Source organism: Pleurodeles waltl, chromosome 8 (genome assembly GCF_031143425.1).
Source record: "Pleurodeles waltl isolate 20211129_DDA chromosome 8, aPleWal1.hap1.20221129, whole genome shotgun sequence".
In the NCBI taxonomy this organism is placed as follows: Eukaryota; Metazoa; Chordata; class Amphibia; order Caudata; family Salamandridae; genus Pleurodeles; species Pleurodeles waltl.
The window spans coordinates 310,746,424-310,767,926 of record NC_090447.1 but is presented as its reverse complement, the minus strand read 5'-3'; the positions used below and the strand labels follow the sequence as shown (position 1 = coordinate 310,767,926).

General features: G+C 41.7%; 1 protein-coding gene across 1 annotated transcript in view; it reads right to left on the bottom strand.

The window, feature by feature from the left end:
• The window catches only part of CHMP2B (charged multivesicular body protein 2B), a 77,115-nt gene extending 55,884 nt beyond the window's left edge, over nt 1-21,231 (bottom strand). The window contains exons 1-2 of the mRNA XM_069204148.1: nt 21,046-21,231; nt 1,961-2,052 (exon numbers count right to left, since the gene is read on the bottom strand). Coding sequence (XP_069060249.1) covers nt 1,961-2,052; nt 21,046-21,079 — 126 coding nt within the window. The 5' untranslated portion in view covers nt 21,080-21,231. The remainder of the gene's footprint in view (nt 1-1,960; nt 2,053-21,045) is intronic.
• Nucleotides 21,232-21,503: the final 272 nt, after the last annotated feature.

Below are 21,503 nucleotides of genomic sequence, written 5' to 3'. Positions count from 1 at the left end.
CAACAATTCACAGCAGCAAAAGGATCTTGTTGAACTGTAAGTAACCTCTTCTTTCCACAATTCAGTGTATAGGTCCCCTCCCTCCAATCTCAGGAATGTCATCAATACACTTTCACTTTATGGCAAAGTAATCTCACCTCCATCCTGTGCTCATGAGTTGGCAATGGGCTCCCAAAATGGAAACCCCAGGCCTCCTTCACTTAATTACACTTAGATATGCACAATATGTATAACACACAGGCCACACACACATACATACATACATACACACATGCACTCTGGATTTCAGCACAGGGATACATGTTCACCAGTGCAGTGGAAATTTACACGGGGGACCGGTAGGTCATCGCACCAGTGACACCACTCCAGTGACCCAGACAAAAAAAGTGTATTTACACTAGGATCACTAAAACCAATCCATGCTGCCACCACTGTGCTACACCAATGAAACTGTGACAGAGGTAGTAGTCCTCTGTCACTATGGAGAGGACACTTGGTGGGCCCTTCCAAGACCATGACCAGGCTGGTATCAAGGAACTGGCCTAGGCTTTCGTGCAAACACTAGATTAGCAAGAAGTCAGTCAAGAGTCCAAAAATGAGGATACCAGATACTCGGGACAACTGTATCGTAGAGGAGATATTGCAGTTGCAACAAACTCTCTATTTTGAGAAAATCTCAAAATCAAAGAAGCTAAGGTAACTTAACTATGATGGGAGTACCAACCATTTCACGTTTCATGTTACTTTCTAGTTTCATGTTACTTATAAATTTTGAGGAGTCTACCCTCAGTCATAAACTGGAAAACAGGCCAGAGAATCATAAACCAAGGGAATGGAAAAAGAAAGGTTTTGGTGACTGCCATCTATGAGGTATTCTCACAGTAAGGTCATAGTCCCATACTGCATCAGCATTACAGTTGCACATAGTCACCAAACTGCAGTACAAGGAATTACTCAAACCAGATCCTACAACATGAATCTCTTTCAAGTTATTAATCTTCTAAATAGCTCTTTCCATACTATGATAAGAGAGAACAAGACCCTATCTATCTATTAGATTCGAGGAAGGAATAATACTTTACAGGAATCCCCCATTCACATTTTCAGAATTATAAATTTAACATGTTACATTTGTTTGGACATTTGTCAAGAAACAATACGAGAGCAACAAGTAGCTATGATGGATTTGTGCGACTCACTTGTGCAACAATGACATAATCAGACAAAAACGCTAATTGCATTTTTGATATTTGTATTTAAGAGGCATGCATGACAAACTGTATTCAGGATGCAGAATAGAATCTGTTGTGATCTAAAACTCTCCCATGGTGAAGTATTAGTATTGATAACAACAGGACTAGAAGCCAGAACGCCGCTAAGAGACCCTTTGTACTACCCACTTGGTCGACCAGAGAAGTGCAAGAGAAGATTGATCCTGTCTAGGAAAAGTCATGCTGCTGGCGCTGTGCACACATGATTCACTGCAGGTTAGAAGAACATTCTGACTGCGCCTGTTGGATACTGTGCCTGCTGAATGCCACACGAAATAAGCGTTCAGATTAAAATATAACTACACCAAAACAATGAAAGTTCTATTGGCTGTTAGGGGCTGCAATTTCCCGCCCGCAACATCTCTTTGAACCCTGCAGCAGCCTACCCGCCAGGAGCTGCACCCCCATTAGGTTCAGTGAGTGTGTCTGTGCAGCTGGAGAAGGAACGCACGAGATGAATGGAGAGCCATTACTTAGCAGGATATCAGCATTTGGGCAGACATATATTCAGCCCAGTTCTCCACAGGTAGCACTCAGAAGCAATTTACATGCATGATGGAGGAATTTCTCATAATGCAAAAGAACAAACTTCCATTGTCATCAGCTGTTTATGGCTCTTTTTTAATTAGTCTAGCATCAGTTTCAGTCATTCATCGTTGAAAGCGGAGGGGATTTTATGCTCTACTTACCAGCTGCCTTTCCTGCTTTTCTAAGGCTGTTCGATCTCTGGTTATAGCCCTCTGTGTGCCTCGTAGCTCTTTATTCTGCTCTTTTATTATATCTGGAGGGCATAAAAAGATTAGAACACTTTAGAGTTTTAAAAATACGTATTCATTAGTAAAATGATTTTACTCGACAAAAGCTAAAGCGTCAGACTCGTGAGGACACCGGTTTAGGCACTCCCAAGCTTACCGAACGGTGAATATTTTCCAACAAGGTCTTGGCTGACCTGTTGCAACCGCGAAGAGCAAGCATGCAAGGCAAACGTACTCATGCAGAAAGAAGCACATGCATTGCAGATCCAAGACTTGGTCCACCAGAGATGAGAATTCCTAAAAACTTGATAACAAGTTATGTTACATCCACACTTTTTATGTTCAACGACAAACGATGACAAACAGCAATCACACTCATCTCTGATGTTCAAAAACATGAGCATGTCTCCACGGCACGCTCCACACTGAAAGGCCTAGATTTTGAAATGCAGATCTTGAAACTTTGAAAGCTATTTAGGAGCTGTTACACCAGCAAAAATCAAATGACTTCGTTATGCACTTTCTAACTGGCTATAAAAACTTACATTCCTCACCGAATGGTATAGAAGGACTCTGCAAAAAATACTTTGCAAAAATCAGCCACTGCGGTCCTGCAAACAAGCCACCAAACTGAATAACTTCAAGATAACAATGAAAAGGTACTTCTCACTCACCCAGCCTGTGCCAGCAGAATCACCCTTGTTATGATGCGCTTTCGTCGTGAGATTACTCTTCTCTAACCTTTCTGACGTATTGACAATTTACCTTTCATTTCCTTCATTATGATGCACGTCGCAAGTAGATTATATCCTCTTAATTGTTAGCATTTATAAATAATTAAAATACAAATAAACTGGGCCATTATGGATATGCATGACCAGACTGTTTTTCAATGGGAATTTGACCATTGCGATGAACAATGAACACGTTGCTTGTAAGAAATGACAGGTTGAAGTATCTTAACCAATAATGGGTTGAGATTGCGGCCCTCCAGTCTCAGCCTCCTTGTGATTACATTTAAAGGATTTCATCAGTAGTCAAGATGGCATCTGAATGTATCTAGCTATCTAGGACATAATGTGGATACTGAAAGCAGTACAAATTAGCTCACTTGGACCTTTAATTTACTGTTTTAGCATACCACGAAATCTGTAAGTGGCTATGTGTCAGAATAGGAGTTGTGCTCTTTCAAAAGTGTGAGCTTGCTCAACAATCTCCCTGAATAAATGTAATGATCACTTGCTGCTGGAACAGCAGAATAATGCCTGATGAGCTGCTTGATGAGCTGTGCAAAAAAGTGGCTGTGAATACAAACATTAGAAAAGCCAACAGGTTTTGGCAATCTGAGAGCTATAGGCGTTGGCAATGTTAATGTATTTGTGTATAAGAAGAAGAACCCCAGAGCCCCACGCAAACACATTTACATTGCCAACGCCTATCCCTCTTGGATTGCCGAGACCTATTGACTTTATCAATGTTTCTAAACATGCGCTTAGAACAATTCCTGCCCCTATCCCCACTTTGGTGACAGTGCCATTAGTAAAATGAGACACAACATTTGCCCTGTGAACCCTGTATGTGGCCCAGACTGTTCTAGTGAGAGCAACATTATAGTATTTTAAATAAAAAACAGTAGGATTTTTGTACAGCTGGTATGCTGAACTCACGTAGTCAAAGGTATTTTCATATGCAATAGTGAAAAAAATGGGGATCAGTAAAATACAATATATGCCTAAGATCAACCAAATTGATCAAGGGGGCAGCTGCGATGAATCCAGGTTTTCTAGTTTCACTTTGTAAAAATTTGCCTCCCTAAATTGGTATCTATATGCGTCTTTCTTCAGCCCAAATTGTTATGTTTGTTTTATCTCGTTGTGCACAAAGCTACAATGAGTGAGGCAGGCAAAAGCCACAAATAAGATCAGCTTGTTTTGGACTCAAAGTTCCATAGGGATTTCGAACAAAGCCGGGCTTCAACCTCGAGCTTTCAGGAGCTTGCCCACCTATAGTCACAGGTCTGTTATCTTCTCTGTTATAGTGGTCGCACAGAGGCACTGGAAAGTCAGAGACCACTCTGATTTTCTATGGAGAAAAGAGACAAGAGCAGCATGTTGTGAGCCACTTAGTGGAACACCAGCTTGCTATGAAATCAAATAAGAATGGTTCGTGTCAGGGTCAGACACCCGTTCTCTTTTGAGGAAGAAACACGACCAACACTGAAGGTTCTAGCGAGATTAGATGCATGACAAGGTGGCACGAGATCACACTAATCCCTGCTTCTGTAGTACACCTGGCAAGTCACCCCAGTGACCAGAAAACACAAGGAAGCCATCTGTTGCACGCACTCTGCCTGTAACCTCGTGTACATGAGCTGAATCAGGCCTTGAAAAGCAATGCGCCAGAGAGGAACATCAATGCATATGCGCACCCATGCGCATGTGCACATGCAGTGTATGCTGAGGCTCACTGCTGGATGAATGTTATCAGGCACTCGGTCATACAGTAACGTGCACAGGCATTCAAATACATTTTCTTCACACATGCAAATACCTGAGTGAGCACAGATTAATTTACCTAGTGATATTTAGCAACACACAAATATGTCGCTAGTAAAAATACCACTTACTAATAATAAGCACATGAACACTTTCACAAAGAACAGGTGTTAGACATGTGTTGACATAACAACTTTAATCTATTTTATGTTTCTAGATCAGGGCCCCCTACACCTAGGCGCCATAATCAATAGCTTCTTCGAGACAGCCACCTTCCCGGAAAGCTGGAAACACGCCAATGTCAACGCCTTGTTGAAGAAACCCAAGGCAGACCCAGATGACCCCAAGAACTACCGGCCCATCTCCCTTCTCCCCTTCCAGCAAAGGTCACTGAGAAAACCGTGAACAGCCAACTATCCCGCTTCCTGGAAGACAACAAAGCACTCAATACCTCCCAATCAGGATTCCGCAAGAACCACAGCACTGAGACCGCACTCATCGCTGCTACAGACGACATCAGGACCATGCTCGACGAAGGTGAAACTGCAGCGCTCATCCACCGGGACCTCTCCGCAGCTTTCGTCACCATTTGTCACCACTGCCTTTCAACAAGCCTCCACAACGCCGGGATTCGCGGCAAGGCCCTCAACTGGATTTCCTCGTTCCTCTTCGGCAGAACCCAGAGAGTCCGCCTTCCGCCTTACCTGTTCGAATCCTCCAAGACCATCTGTGGCGTCCCCCAGGGATCCTCCCTCAGCCCAACGCTTTTCAACGTTTACATGGCCCCTCTCGCCAACACCGCACAAACTCACCACATCAACATAGTATCCTACGCAGACGACACCCAGCTGATCATCTCCCTCATGAAAGACCCTACAACCGCAAAAAACAACCTCCACAATGGACTTCATGCCATCGCCAACTGGATGGAATCAAGTCGCCTCAAGTTAAACACCGACAAAACAGAGATCCTCATCGTCGCAGCAACCCCTCCGCCTGGAACGACTCCTGGTGGCCTACCTGCCTGGGAGCCGCACCCACCCCCACCACTCAAGCACGAAACCTGGGAATCATCCTGGACTCAGCATGACTCAGCAGGTTAACGCAATCTCCTCTTCCTGCTACAACACCCTTTGCATGCTGCGCAAGATTTTCAAGTGGATTCCCATAGAAACCAGAAAAACAGTCACCCACGCCCTGATCAGCAGCCGACTGGACTACGCAAACGGACTCTATGCAGGAACTACGGCCAAACTACAAACGAAAATACAACGTATCCAAAACGCTTCTGCCCGCCTCATCTTCGACGTCCCACGCCGCGACCACATCTCTGCCCACCTCAGAGACCTACACTGGCTAACCGTATCGAAGAGGATCACCTTCAAACTCCTCATCCATGCACACAAAACCCTCCACAACACAGGTCCGGCCTACCTCAATGACAGACTCACCTTCCATACCCCCACCCGCCATCTCCGCTCCGCCATCCTCGCCCTCGCGCCTCCGTCCCCCGCATCACCGCCGGAAGATCCTTCTCTCACCTCGCCGCCAAGACCTGGAACTCTCTACTGCTCCACCTACGCCAGACCCAGGACCTCCCGACATTCAGGAAACGCCTCAAGACATGGTTATTCTATCAGTAGCCCCCAGAGACTTGAGGCCCTGATGGGTGAGTAGCATGCTTTATAAATTACTTGATTGATTAAGACCCTATTAAATTATGTCTCATACAAAAAGAATAAGACACTGGCACCTGTGGCTGTGACACTAGGATAACAGACAGATTGCTGTCTGCGACTGCCTCGAGACCAAGCTGCTTACCATGCTACTTTGCAGAATTCACAATCACTTACTTTTCCCTATAAAATACTGCGACCATTGTCAAGACAGTAGTTATCTGTTTACAATTTAAACAAGTCTCGGCGTCGGCTCAACATACTGTGATCGTGGCTAAATCACTTAATCTCCCCTTGTCGACAAAAAATATGAATGTGTCATTGTGTAACATAAGTGGTGCTCATCTTCGGGTTGAGTTTGCGCTATATAAAACCTTTTTTTTTAAATGAAACAAAAAGAGCCTGCAGAGTGAGCTGTAGCGCTCCTAATTTATGGCAGACCGGTCACTGTGCTTTGCAGGGCCCCCCTCCAGTTTTGTTACGCCACTGATCGCCATAATAGTTCCTAGCACTGAAGAAAACTACTTTGAGTGCCAATATGTTCCTTGTGGAAGGGCAGTGTGTGATCACTCACAGTAAAGCCAGCCGATAGAGAGAGAAAACGAAGTTTAATCAAAACAAAATGTCTTTGTTAACTCCAGACCTAATTAGGGACCCAATTCTTAAAGAAAGTCACAAAAGTGCACCCATGGTATATGTCTTTGAATTAGTGGCTTTCATGAATTCAAAAGAGCTTACAGAAGTAGACCCGGAAATTGTACTCCTAGAAAATGTGTGAACTGTATTTTAGCACGAGCAAATAGGCATGCGTAGATTTGCTCATGTGAAAATCTACTGAGTGTTTACAAGGACACTTTCCCTCCAACCGCTTTTTTCCCCATTCATGGAAGAACATCTGCCATTGTCAGGAGTACATTTCCACCCTTTCTCATTATGGGAAAAGATTAGAGAGGAGCTGGTGAAAATCCTTAAAACATGCAAGTTAATAGGTTTGCAGACTCAAAGGCATTCCTCTGAAATTGCAAGTTTTCAGCCTTATTATAGTAGTAGCCCTGGCGTAATCAGAAAGGCTATTATCAGAGCTCTTACATAATGAGATTGCTGCCATAATTTGTCACTGCACTACATGGCACCAAAGGGACAAGTAGATTGTTTTACAGGACAAGTAGATTTAGGAAGCAACTTGTCCCATGGACAAGTAGATATTCTAATAAATTCCGCACCCCTTAGTAAGTAAATCACCATTAAGGATTTCAAACAAGCTTGTTTTCAAAAAACTTAAAACCAAGAAAAAAATATAGTTACATTTAAAGCTAGGAAAAGAAAGATGAGAGGGAAATTGTTTGTATTAGAATGACTAGATTGAAAAATACAATCTAATAAAGTATAAAGAAAAAGAAGCAGCCATGTTAGCATTCTGCAAATCTAAATGCAGAAGTGGTGGCCTGGTGTGCCACGCAGGCGTCCATTGCTGAATTACAGGTCATTTCAAATTATTAGCCATCAGAATCCCTTTAGGTAGCCGAACGCTGGACCACCAATATGATAATGGTGAGGCGGCTGCCAAGCTGGCGACCTCCCTACTGTCATTTTATGAGTCTCCCGCCGGACTAGCCAGCGCAGACAGTGCAGCAGCATTGTCTTTGGCTCTTAGGCAGAGCCGAGGCCAATGCGCCACACTGTCTGCGCCAGCAGCACACTCGGAATGTGCACTGCCATGACTCATTTTACATTTACTTGTAAAGGACAGATCCTGTACAAGTTTATGAAGTTCCAGGGCAAAATCTGGGCTTCCTGCAAGGGAAAGAAAAACGACGCCCACACCCAGGCCATTGTCTTGGCTCTGGAAGCAGTATTTACACATCATTAAGGTCAAGCACTAGCAGGGCAGCTGCTGTAAGGCTAATGCAAATATGCCTCCATGAGCTTTTGGTAGATAAAAGGTAACTTTCTAAAAGTTATTTTCCTAAATATTTATTAAAAATCCCACTTTACAATTGAACTGATTTTCTCATCAATATCATCAATAGGGTTAAATCATTTTTGTAGCTAGTACCAAACTTAAGCTAGCAGAATATTGTAATCTGCACACTAGTTTCATCATTGGACAGCCAGAACTTTCCACGGTGAAAAAAGCTTTGGGGGCTTGTCATGGCCAGGTCAGAATAACATCAAATTTCTACATGTCTCACTTTAAAACACAATGCATCCCACCTTGTGGGCTACAAGACCAACGTACTGGTCACTTATTAACATTTAAAAAGGAAGGTTTTCTCCTGGAAAACTGCAATAATAATTACAGCGGCAGCCGCAGTATATGTCAAGGGGAGGCAGTGGGGACCACAGGGGAAACAACATTTTATAAAAAGAAAAAAAAAAGAACCCCCCCCCCCAAAAAAAAACCTTACCTCGCGCCACCCGTCTCCAGCCGCCGTTTCCTACCGTCTCGCTCCTCTTGTTGTGTCCCAGCATTCAATGAGACAACAGCACAGGCTCCACAGCAATCCTGGAGCTGCTTACATGCTAAATATAGCATGTAAGCAGCAACAGGATTGGTCTGAGCGGCAGTCACTGCTGCTCAGACACAAGCCTAGGGTCTGTGCTGTTTCTCTAGCCCGGCTGTGTATACAGCCAGGTTGGAGAAACCTAAGTGCACATGTGTATTTGGCCAGCCTTAGACAGCCGGCCAAACACACATGCACACTTAGTGCACTCTCCCCTCCTCCCCCCTCCTGTGGCCCAGCCCAGCCCCTCCCTGTACACTCTGCTGGCAGAGCCAGCAGATAAAAAATTATGAAAAATAAAACGATAGCAAGCTATCGTTATATTGTTCATCTGCTGGCTCAGTCAGGGGGGCGACACCCCTGTGCCACTGAGGAGGAGCCTTCCCTGAATAATTACCTCTGGATGTCAAATATCATATCAATTGTGATTTTGGAAGAAGGTATTAAATATATGAGGAATAAAGGAACTGAGGCGTGATGAAGCTACAAAGTGTGGAATGAAAGACAGTTGTGCATAGATAAAATGAAGATGGAAAGAGATAAAAAAGGAAGGAATACAATGGGCAAGCAACACCCACAAAAATGCAGGAATGATTAATAAAAGAAAAAAAAAACAAAGAAAGGAGGAATGGCTAAATAATTCAAGGAATAAAAGAGGGAATAGGTGATGAAACCAATGTTAGACTGAATTCAGAAGATAGAAAACCTGGACGTGAACTAATGAGAAAACTGATGACGGAAAATGAAATGGAGAGATGGGTAAAGGAAATGAAAGAATAAAGGAAGAAGACCATAACAAAATGAATGAATAAATAAAAGGAAAGGGGGACAAAATAAGGAATATGGGGTTATGGAAAGGAAACAATATCAAAATAAAAGGGATGATTAAGGAAGAAAATGGTCAATAAAGGAGAAAGCACACTAACAACAGCAGTAGCAGATTAATGAAGGACAAAGAACAGGAATAAAGCACAGGGAAAGAGGGTCAAACATTGAAAGAATTCTTTTTAAATGCTTATTTGTGCAGATCCGGAAGATTTCAAGTAATTAGATTATTTTTTCAGAAATAATTTTTCATCAGCTGCATGACGCATACATCAATCCACTGCAACATGATTCACAATTTGCAAGTGAGATGTCTATATGGCAATGCTTGAATATGTGGTCTTTAAAAAGCATTTGATTACAACCCTGAATTTAATCCTTAAAGATGTAACGGAGTTCATCAATAATAAACACCCGCACTATTCGGAACGTTTCAGGCATCTTCTTAAAAATGCAAACCATGAATTCACCCATGTCTTTCACCCCAGTGGACCTAGCATTCTTTCGTATCAAGATAATACAGATGAGTCCACAAGCCTAAGACCCGCCCGAACTCCAAACTAGCCACATCTACCTTTTTGCCCCTTAGACCTGGTATATTTAAGGGCACGTAATTCGAAAATGTAGATACTTCTAGACTTAAATGCTAAAAGGTGTTGATATTGCCAAACCGTGTCTAGATCGAAATATATAAGAGAAATCATTCCAGAATGCAAACTTCTTAAAAGGCTTACAGAAAAATATTTTACACAATAAATATAACTGATAAAAAAAGATGAGAAAATTAAAGAATAAAATACAGTGGAGCCTAATTAGAGTCTTAATTCCATTCTAACTACAGTTAATACCTAATTGAATGTTTCGGGGAAACCAAAACAACATTGATAATGCTCAGTTTGGAGTGTCAATATAAATTAACTCGATTAGCTCAGATGTTATTGGCAGGACTAAGTGCAGGTAAGAATCAAGATTCGATGCAATCTTTTGCCACATTTAATTAATTGGGTTTAATAAAACTGATATGCGAGCGACACTGTAAAATACATGTTTATTTTTTTATGAACTTGAAAATACAACTTACCATTCAATGTACAAAAAATATCACTTTTTTTTTTTAATCTAATAACTGCTCCTTTTAATAAAACGAGTAGACATTTAACTGTTGATTTAAAAATAAAAATGCAAGCAGCTCCTTTCACAATTCCAAAACTGCATTGGTCAGGAAAACACTAAGCAAAAACACAACACCACCTTTTTAGGGGCGAGCGCAAAGCGCTCCGTCCCTCTTCTAATCTCCCTTTGGGGGGATATTAACCACACCCATGTTACGTCAGTCACTTTCATTGGTTCGTGGGCTTGCCTTTTAAAATCCGCTTGTTTTCATTCGTGAAAGGCATGCATACGTCATGCCTTTTCCAGTGTTTAGCCCTCCTCGAGAACACCGGTCAACTACAGGAAAATTACGAGGCTCTATGTTTTCGGTATGATTTCTGGACTACTTTTTCTCTTTACTCCGCTGCGCGATCGCTCTGTGTTTTACACAGCATTATCACACTTGTTTTTTTTGTTTTTAATTTAATGTGGCAAGAAAAGTCCGATTAGGCGTTTACAACGCTAATAGCTCTAACTCGATGTAATGTGAGAACTATTGCATTGCAAATGCTTGTTTATCTTGCAATTATCATAGGTTCTATCGTTACACTCTCTTGGCAAATGAAGCTTTTAGTTTGATCTTACACAAAAAAATTGTCTTTAAAATGTACAACCCTATATCCAGGTTTATAATTCTGAAATGTACTTCACTGAGGTGTAGTACAAAATAGACTTAGGGGCAAAACAGTTAACTGAAAATGTCAACTATGCTTTGCTCACAGGTTGAAGATAACCTCAGCAAAATGTAGATATGCCCCAAATGAGGGAAAAAGCAAAGGTAATTTGTTCTCACAATATTGTTTTACCTTTATCTGACTGAAACCATAATCAATTTCTTGTTAGACAGACTTATGCACTCAAGTAAAGAAAGCAACACAAAAACATTTCGAAAAGTAAACCACGAAATACAGTCTGGGGTCCAAACGTGTATTCCCACAAGATATTTTTCAACTGCAATTCATCATGAGCTTTAAAAAAATAAAAAAATAAAAATAAAAATAAAAAAATAAAAACTTTCTAATGTAAAACTTTCTAATGTTCACATCTGAAAACGTCTGAAATATACCTCCAACACTAACATTTAATGTTATTACATTCCCAGAGCGCTCCTGCTACGTATAGAATTCCTCGTGGTTTCACACGGGTTACAAGGTAAACCCCAAACTGCATTTTAAAGATTGGTTGTGATAAACTTTTAATAAAATGTATTTTGTTGTCTCCTTGTGAATTCCCCTTTATGGCACTTGCCGTCAAGACAACACAAGCAAACACATTTGCACAACGAGCAACAAGACACCTAAATTGTCCCGAACTAACCATCAAAGTGCCCGGTACCTGCCTTAGAGGTACAAAAGCCGTGGCTAAATGCCCTTCAAAAGTGAATTCACACTCTCGTTTTAAGAATATTCCTACTAGCCAACCTCTGAAGAGCTATAACACAGTACCCTGAATATATCATCCAAGGATGACTCCGATTCTGGTATATCACACAGCAATTGTGTGCTGAGACACCCGAAGCAGCAAATCGCACCGCAAAGCTATACTGAGGCATACTGTGTTCTGTATAAATGCCAACAACATAGAAACATTCTCGTGAGTGAGTACAGTATGAGATCACACAGCCGGTTACGCCATGTGTGAAGCTGACAAACAGCTGAAAGCCATTGTCAATAGGAATCCTTTCCACTCCTCCAACCTCTTCTCAGTTGAATTTGTTAATCTTGCAGTAAATTATTGTTGACACAGTACTAGGAGAAAACAAAAAAGCTGCCAAATCAAGTGTGATTTGTAGACCAAATACCTGGTCTACATATCCTAAGGAATGTACTTCGTTTCTTGCTCGTGGGAATCATGCACCCAATGACTTCCAGAGATACAATACACCTTACAACTAGACATTTCACAGAATCCGTGGTTAACCCATGATTCATAGATGAACTAAGGTTTATGACAATGTTTCTCCAAGAGGCAGATATCTGACTAGATCTCTTTAGTAGGTACAAGTCCCTGTCGATTTAATAATAGCAATTTCATGCCTTTGTTTTCAAAAGGTAAATGCTAGCATTAAGAAAATAAAATGTTGAGTAGCTTCAAACAGAATATGTACAGTGAAACCGTAGGCAAATAATCTATTGTGGTGCAGAATATAGCACATGTAGTTACTTATATCTGTCTAAGGCGCAAGAAAAGACTAACTGTAATCCAGTGCAAAACGTTTCGAGCCCTGTAGTCAGTTGCAGGTTTGGTAGTGGGTCTATGTATGTACCATAAAGCAGAATGTTCACAAAAAGCAAACTTGGATAGTCGCACACAAAGACGGACAAAGTCTACTTAAATATCATCATGGTTAATTTTCATGGTTGCAGACCAAATCCGAGGATTCTTAAAATGTTTTGGATTTATTTCTATAACATAAAACAGCCTGAACATAACAACTATACTGCCTAAACAATTAACATTATAAACATTTATCAGGCTTTAAATACTTAAAGCAACAAAAATTAACAAAGCACAACCTGGAAGGAACATGTTTTAAATAATAAAAATAATATCCAAGCGTCTTCATTACAATTCAACAGAGAGAGGGAGTAATAACTATCAAAACAACATCTTAGACAGCTTGTAGTGTTGAGTTCACTCATGAACTGACATAGACAAAAGAACGGACTGCTACAGAATGCATCTTCTTGATTTTTAAACTGAAGGCATAACAATGAGTCCCCAATTTTTTGCACCCGTCAAAGGTTTTAGTTACAGTGAGCTTTCATCATTTGTTTCATCTAAAATCCGCCATTACGTAAATTCATATCAGAGTTCCAATTTTGCGCTGTGAATTTTGAATGAACACAGAGGCGAAACTCTCTCCACTCAAATAATCTTCAGCTGCAGTGCTAGGGAGGATATCATTCGACCACTGGTAGTCCAGTAGTGACTGATCATGTAAAGGCTTCCTGTGAACGCTTGGTGCTAGCTCGCAGGGATGTCACTCCCTAGTAAGGGTCAAAACACAATTAACTATGAATGTTGACAATACAATCTCTTCAGGCACTGCACAACATTGAATTCTCCTACCTCAACCACCGCCTTCAGTTCCATCAAACCACCAGAAGCCTTTGCTCTCACTCTCTCTCACCCACACATCTTGCACAAGTAGAAGTAGAGTCAGAAGATGATCCTTCTCCCACCTCACAGCAAAGTCTTGGAATGACCTCCACATCAGAGTCTCCATGTCGCTGCTGGAATTCCAAAAGAAGCTGATGAACTGCCTCTTTGACTAGCACTCTAGTCTTAGCATCGACCGCGGCCAGACTCAGATATCACTTGCCCAGTACCTGGGTACCCTCATGGGCAATAAGCTGTGCTCTACAAATCCACTAACATAACATAACCCTCACCGAATTCATGAGAAAACTCGACATGACTCTTTGAGGAATAGCCATACCAGCTCGCAGCCACATCTCCCAGCACCTGGATACCCCTGAGGTGATACGTTGTACTCCATAAATTGTTTATTTGGATTCTGGATAAGACTCAGCACAACTTTACTTACAAGTAGCACAACAGCTCAAATGAAGGCGGACTACAAAAATGCCAAATGCTGGCCATTAATCCAAAGGTTGCAGGTGGATCAAAGCCCCGGTCAGTTCAGTTCTGAGCAAGCAATACATACCCTAAATTCTTTCTTGTCGTGAAAAGAAGATGGGAATTTGCAGAGCGTGGAAAGAAACATTTTCTAGAGTCTTGAATGATGGACACAGATCCAGCCATCTGTTAAGCAAATAGATTTTGGTGGCTGAATTCTATTTTCTATACAGAAGATAAATTGTAGACCTAGGTAGTAAACCACAATCCATGAAAAACCACGGTAGCCAACCAGTTCGACAAGACTGTTGCTCTCTGCGACTGCACTCGGTCTCTGCATATGTGTCTCCCTCTTAACAATGGAATGAGAGACAAAGCATAACCTGCTCAGATACCACCCCCTTCCGTTACATGTCTAATAATTCAGGCACCAAACTCCGCCTCTTTATTACTGCCTCTCTACCCTCATTGCCCCCCCTAAAATTAGTTCCTGTCCGCCCCTTAAGCATTGTTTATTCCTACAACCTATACTCTCTTCTTCTTACCAATTTACTCCTCCTCTAACCCACCTTTCAGCCACTGGCCCATCCTCTCATTTTGCCAATCCCGTCTTCCTCCACATACTCTCCTCTCTTCTCTCAAAAAATCTCCTCCTCCAACCTTTTATCTGTACCAACCCAATTATACCCTTTTGCCGCTCCTTGATTTCAGTCTTCAACTATCCCTCTACTTTCCTCTCATGTTCCTCTTCTGCAACGTCCTGTTAAGAATCACATGTTATAATCAAAGTGCCTTTTCTGTGATTGCCCCACGGCGAGCTTAACATGTATAATAAAGAGATACTTTAGGATTTCTCCAAACCAATGCAATGAAGACACAGAGCTGAAATGGGCAATCTTTGTAGGTTAACATAGTAAATACGGAGACTGTTTCACTAATAAGAGACAGGACTAGAATTCTGATGTGCCTTGATGATTGAAGAAATATAAATAAATAAAAAAGTGACAACCCTGGAAGGCGTGTGCGTGCCTATGTAAGTGTAGCTCCCCTCAAACGCACACTGTACAGGACGGAGTTGTTTATCTTTCACTTCTGATTTTTTCAGCGACAATCGATGTTAAAGTTTGGTTGTGGCATTTCAGCTGTTGCGGCATTGATTATTCGAAACACTTTTTACTCAAATGTATGTATGCTGTTGCCTACTGTGCTAAGAGCTGTATGATATTCACTGAAACAATGGTAGTGCGTGATATTGCTGCCTTGCTAGGACCTAGCACGTCAAATGTTTTGTACAGGTTCTTTTTTCCTTCCTCGTGCTCTTGGTAAAGCATAGTTTTGTCATAACATTAAAGCCTTTTTTCACTTATATTATTTTCAGAGCGGTACCGTCGCCGACCATCTCCTTGCTCCACTGAACAATTCAGTCAGTTTTCTCGAACAAACACGAGTGGAGTGAGCGCAAACTAAGTCAGATACTGTTCACTTCAAATTAGTAAAGTAAACAAGTACGATTTTTATGAAAGCTCCGATGAAAGGAAAGCGTCAAAACAAGGGAGGGGTGTTAAAATCATACTCATAAATGGTCTAGCCTTAAATGGCCTGGGAAGCCTCAAAGATGTAGACAGGGCATCTAATGTTTAAGTGAGGCCCACAATACCCAGGTATATGCTTATAAGTTCTAAACAGAGCGACAATCGTCCTTCCAGTAAGCTTCTGGAATGCTCTTACAGTTGCACCTCTGCACTTTAGGTTACTCTCAGGCCACGACACAAGTGGTGCTGGTGGTCAGCAATCGGAGGTTACTGGTGGCAAGAGAGCCAGGGTGCAGTGCAGTGGAATATAAAATTAAACCTGGTATCTCCAACACACCGGGTGAGAATGCTTGATTCTGTACATTCCTTCTAATAAAACAGTACATGGGTAGTGCTGCAGTCATTATAGCAAGGTTAGACACTGTACTGTGATACCTCAATGTATAGCTCTTGTTTTCATTCTTACATGGCACAGGGAGGAATGGCCCCCAAAGGTTTGCCCCTACACCAATCCCTCAATACCAAAAAGGTGGGGGTGGTGGTGGGGGATAGCAGCTAGAGAATGCCCAGTGATAAGAACTGGCATGCCTGGTCTCGCCTTTAGCCTCTCAAAAGGCTATCTGCTGCTGACAGTTACAGTATGGACAAAGGGTGGGTGTCACAGAAGGTAAACGCGACTCTCAAGTGTTTCTTTACATTCTGCTACTGCCACTTCATTGTCTAGGATTACAAGGAAGAATCTAAGAGTAGCAAAGATCTGGCCAGAGGTACTCACTGCAACTGCTGGCAAGCCATAAGGGCGTCCAGGCTGTTAGTGTCAGTAAATGTAAATGTAGTAAATAGATCTGGTAGCAGAATGTTTATTTACAGACTACAGTGGCGACAATGTATAGAAATAAAGGGTGTCAGTCACAGCATGCACAGAAGCCCCAAACCAACTGGCATTTCGTCCAGGTGTTAGATAATCATGAATGAACTAGGTTTACTAGGAAATATCTAGTTGCTTTGCCACTATAACAATGAGCTAAAAAACACTTAGAAACGTTTTCTGTGCATCTAAAACACATTAAAACATGTAGAATTAGTAATAGGAGAGGGACGTGACTTGGTACACCACACACAAGGATGGAGTATTAAGAACTGCATGTGCAATCCAGCATCTGAAGGTTGTACCAAGTGAAGCGACGAGGTACACGTATTTTACATATACTCTGCATACAAATGTCACAACTTCAAAAAGAACATGCCTTTCATTTGACAAAAGTCAAGTAGAGGGAACAACCCAGAGACAGTCTGTCTATTTTTGTTTACTCAGAAACATATCTCGCTCTATTCTCCAAAGTAAAATTAGATAAAAGTGATCTGTAATACCCCTCCCCATCACCCCACCATGACACACCTCGAAACTCTCTATTAGCTTTGGGGGGGGGAGGCACAAATAATATTGCCAGGCTAATATTTTAAATAAAAAAAAATAAAAAACAGATGAGTTGAGATTGGAAACTAAAGCATGAAAGACATCGGGATAATCATAATAACTCAAGAGTTGCAATGAATCACTCGATGCTGTAACTCAGAGAGAAAAACTATTTTAAGACAATTGCTGACCCAGCCAAGTTTTTTCTTCTCAAAAACGCGAATGTGACTTGCACCAGAAGATAACGTACATTTATTTATTTAAAAGATATTTACAATTATTTGTTTAAAAAAAAAAAAAGTACTGATCATGCCAGAAGTGCAACCAATAACGACATATTTACAACGAAAGGGTAGGAACAACTTGGCACACAGCAATAGTCGACAATAACAAGATTATAGCCTGTGCAGAGGTCAATGTTGAGTAAGGGCTCATGTCCACAATTCTCTGGACCCATGTATTCACAGTCGGACAATCTCCTTCTTGGTAAATCCTAACCAGGTAATGAGCCATGCCACAGCAGGAGATACCCTGTGTGAGCCAGGAATATGCCAGAAACTAGTAGCGACCACTACGCAAGAGTGATCGAGCATACCTCTGGCCAGCTGCCCCACCCTCACACCCCATTCACTTCCTTCAATACCTTAACAACTTAAAATCTTGTTGGCTCAGTTTCACCTTGGTTTGTCTTATGCAAAGAGATTGACATTTTCTGTCTTTTTATCCTACTCCTCACCTCACGCATGTTTTTGGTTTTGATAGGAAACTATATTTTGGGTACTGCATTAGAAACGTGGCACAGTGACATGTTTTACCCTTATAATAAGGCAAATGCTACTCAAACAAAATAACAGGGACAAATGGATAGTGAAACATTGGCCCAAGCTTTCATTTCGATGCCTTAATTTGAGCAATCACTGAGATCAGCAGTGGCCTGCTGTTGGCACTGCAGCCTGATCTGGCTAAGGGCTTCCGGGTGAAAATATATATCTCAGCATTTATGTGAATTTACAGCTACAAAGAAAGCATGAAACACATATATATAATAAATATATGCGGTTTAAAATAATACATATACTTTTCCGTTTTATCCGCTTAAAACTCACCCCCGCTGTCCCTGACAAAAAAAGGTTAATTTTTAAGAGGTCTTTTCACCCTAGGAGCCATGTTAATTAAAACATAAGGCAAAAGATTAAACATCAACCCACTGCCAATGAATGGTCTAATTACATCCGTACCTACCTATGTTTGATTTACTACATGATTATGGTAAGGTGCATTAGTCAAATGTACTTAGATTGAGGATGAGACAAGAGAAAGCCAATCTCCTCTTAGTCTTATTGACTGCAGGTCATTAATTATAAAACGTCATCACTGGATCTGCAGTGTGTGCAAGGGTGTAGAGAGCTATGGTGGGAAGGGGCGTAAAGTAGAGGAGCATGTCCTTTCACTTAAAGGCTAATAACACGAATTATTACAATGAAAAAGTGCCATATCAATGTAATAAGCACTTTGTACGTGTGGCTTAATAGAGTGAAGAGCCTGGTTTGACAGATAACCGAACTGAAGCACATGTAAGTAAAATAATTTGCCTAGATGACTTACTCTAGTCGTGAGGGAAACATTATAAGCCGGGTCTCCTAGTTCTACAGCGAACACTGTAGACACTAGACAGCAACTCCTACACAAATTATGGCAAGGGAAAGAGCATGACTAAACATGGATGTTCTGGTGACACGAGGCATTCTGGTCACTCAAAAAACAAGTGATAATATTCTGGCCTGTTTAAACATTCATCATTTGAAAGGCAGGAAATTCTCGAGATACCTCATTAATTAAGCACAGTTCCTAACTTTCTAAAGTGAAATATAGAAGCAGACGTTTATACTTTTAAAAGGGTAGTAATTAAGTATTTCAGCTAACTATAATTTCCCCAAGTGTACAATTACAATATTAACAAAATCAACATTAACATTGTGTTAGGGCTGCGATCTCGCATAACGTTGCCAAAACACGTTATTTCTAGGGATGGTCTTTCATTTGGCTATCTAACATAACCTAGAAGTTATAATCTTTCTTTCTTTCCATTGCAGCAATTGGAGTAACACGCCAAAGTGTCATGGTCATAACGTGATGTGTGTCATCACTTTAATTTTCGAAACTGAAATTAAATTTGGTGATTTTTTGGTTGCAGAAAATATTCAAAATGATTAGGACAGATAACGTGATGGGATTTGTAGTTTCTTCTAAGAACAATCAAGCCACAAAAAAGAAACAAAAAAGAAAAAGAAAAAAAAAAAAAAAAACAGTGAAAGCATCACCAGAGGATGAATGGAAATACAACTCGAATACAATAAGGGTCATTCCTTGTACAAAGACACATTTCTTATGTAACTACAATAGGCTCATTCCGTGCACACACACACACACACACACACACACACACACACACTTCTTATGTTCTCTACTAGACTTTAGAGACAGTAGAACTAGGGGTTAAACTGCAGTTTCGATTTCCAGCTTATCCGAATTGTCTTCTCCGTGGCACATCACTTTATTTTCTTGTGTATGAGTGACATTATCCGCCACAGAAAATGTTTTAGTAACTTAAAGAGCCCAGACGTTTCTGGTACCATCTACTGCGAACCGAATTCAGATCTCGATCACAGGGCACAACGCAGGATTAGAGGAAATCCACAATTAGTAGAATGTACATACATTCGTAACCTCCCTGTGCAAGAGGTGACTTATTTAACGAATCTGTTGTCCAAGCATCAGGCGACAAGTGACTACCCCCCGACACACCCACAAGGCTGCCAGCCGGTGACATTTAAGCTTGCATAGTAAGTACGAGGAGGAGAATTTCCAATGTGGTAACGGGAACAAAATATATACTAAAGTGTTTTGGATGAGAGCAGAAAAAAAAGGGTCATAAGCACCACTTCCTCATCACATTATTCTCCATATATAAATGTGCATGATGTGAAGGTAAGTGGAGATCGGTAATGATTCTTTGTATTTTGTTCGTTTGAGCTGATAGTCAATTATTAATTCTGTACAATTTGTACATTATGTTCGCAGGCAGCGGCAACCCTGCAATGTGGTTCCTTGGAAAACACGCCTTACACCAGTGTGCACACACAGTGACAGCCAGCACAAGAACGTCAGAGGGGGAGAGGCGCGTCAGTGACTACAAAATGTCTATTTTTACCCTGTTGCCAGGTGACATCAGAGCCACAAGAACATGAGTCGGGAGGGAAAGAGGAAGTGGTTCGACAGGTAAAAGGGCAGTCCCTCCCAATGAGGAACACGTTATGAAGGAATGAAACATCAACCTTGTCTACGTAATGGCTTCGCCAAAAAAAAAAAAATTTGAAACCCGTTCAGCTACCCCAAAATAGCAAAGTAAACGTAGGTATGGCATGCTGTACCTTCAGAACAGTTAAATCGTAGCAAAAATATGAATAGCACTCTTGCCATAGCTTTCAAAATTGTCAAAGTTTAAACGACAGTCACGTGACATTGAAATGCTGGTTCCCCTGTAACTTTTCATTGACATGCTTCGGGCTAGTCGTTTTTGACAGTCACAAGAAGCTGCTCCTATAATTCAGAATAGTCTTGCGATCCTACAAGTGCGCCAGCCTGATAGGTGACACATATAATCACTCGTGGGGTGTCTGACAAGGAGTACGAGGGGAGGAAACGTTCGCTTCACGTGCCTCGCTGGTGGTGGGCAGTTGGAGGTGTACAATTCCAGTCACAGTCCTGGCTCTGTTCCGAGGGCGGAACTCTCTCTAAAAGCACCCGCGCCTGTAGCTGAAGCATTCCACACTTACCATCCACGGTCTTTTTCTTGAACAGAGAGGCCATGGTGGTGCTGCTGCTGCGACGGATGTTTCTGCTGCTGTTCACTTCCTGGTCTGGGCCGCGGCTGCCACTTGCCGCACACCGCAGCGTCCTATCCCTGCCCAGGAGCTGCAGTGACTCGCGCCCATACAGGACGAGAGCGTGGTGCGGGTCACGTGACTAGACGGCGTCATATGATCCCCGCCTCTACCCTCCCTTCCCTCACAGGAATAGTCTGTGGCGCGCGCAGCTCTCGAGACAGTGACCGAAGTATCTGTCAGCTGTTCGGCTGCAGAACCGACCCTTGGTCGGTATTTCTATTGAGTAATGTCTTCTCTTTCTCACTGAAAGGAAATTCTGTCTGTTTTCAGCTGCATATCTTTAACGAACAAAGCAACGCTTTCCAGGTCCAGTTCTGAAGACGCCCTCTTATTCGATTGACTCAGCA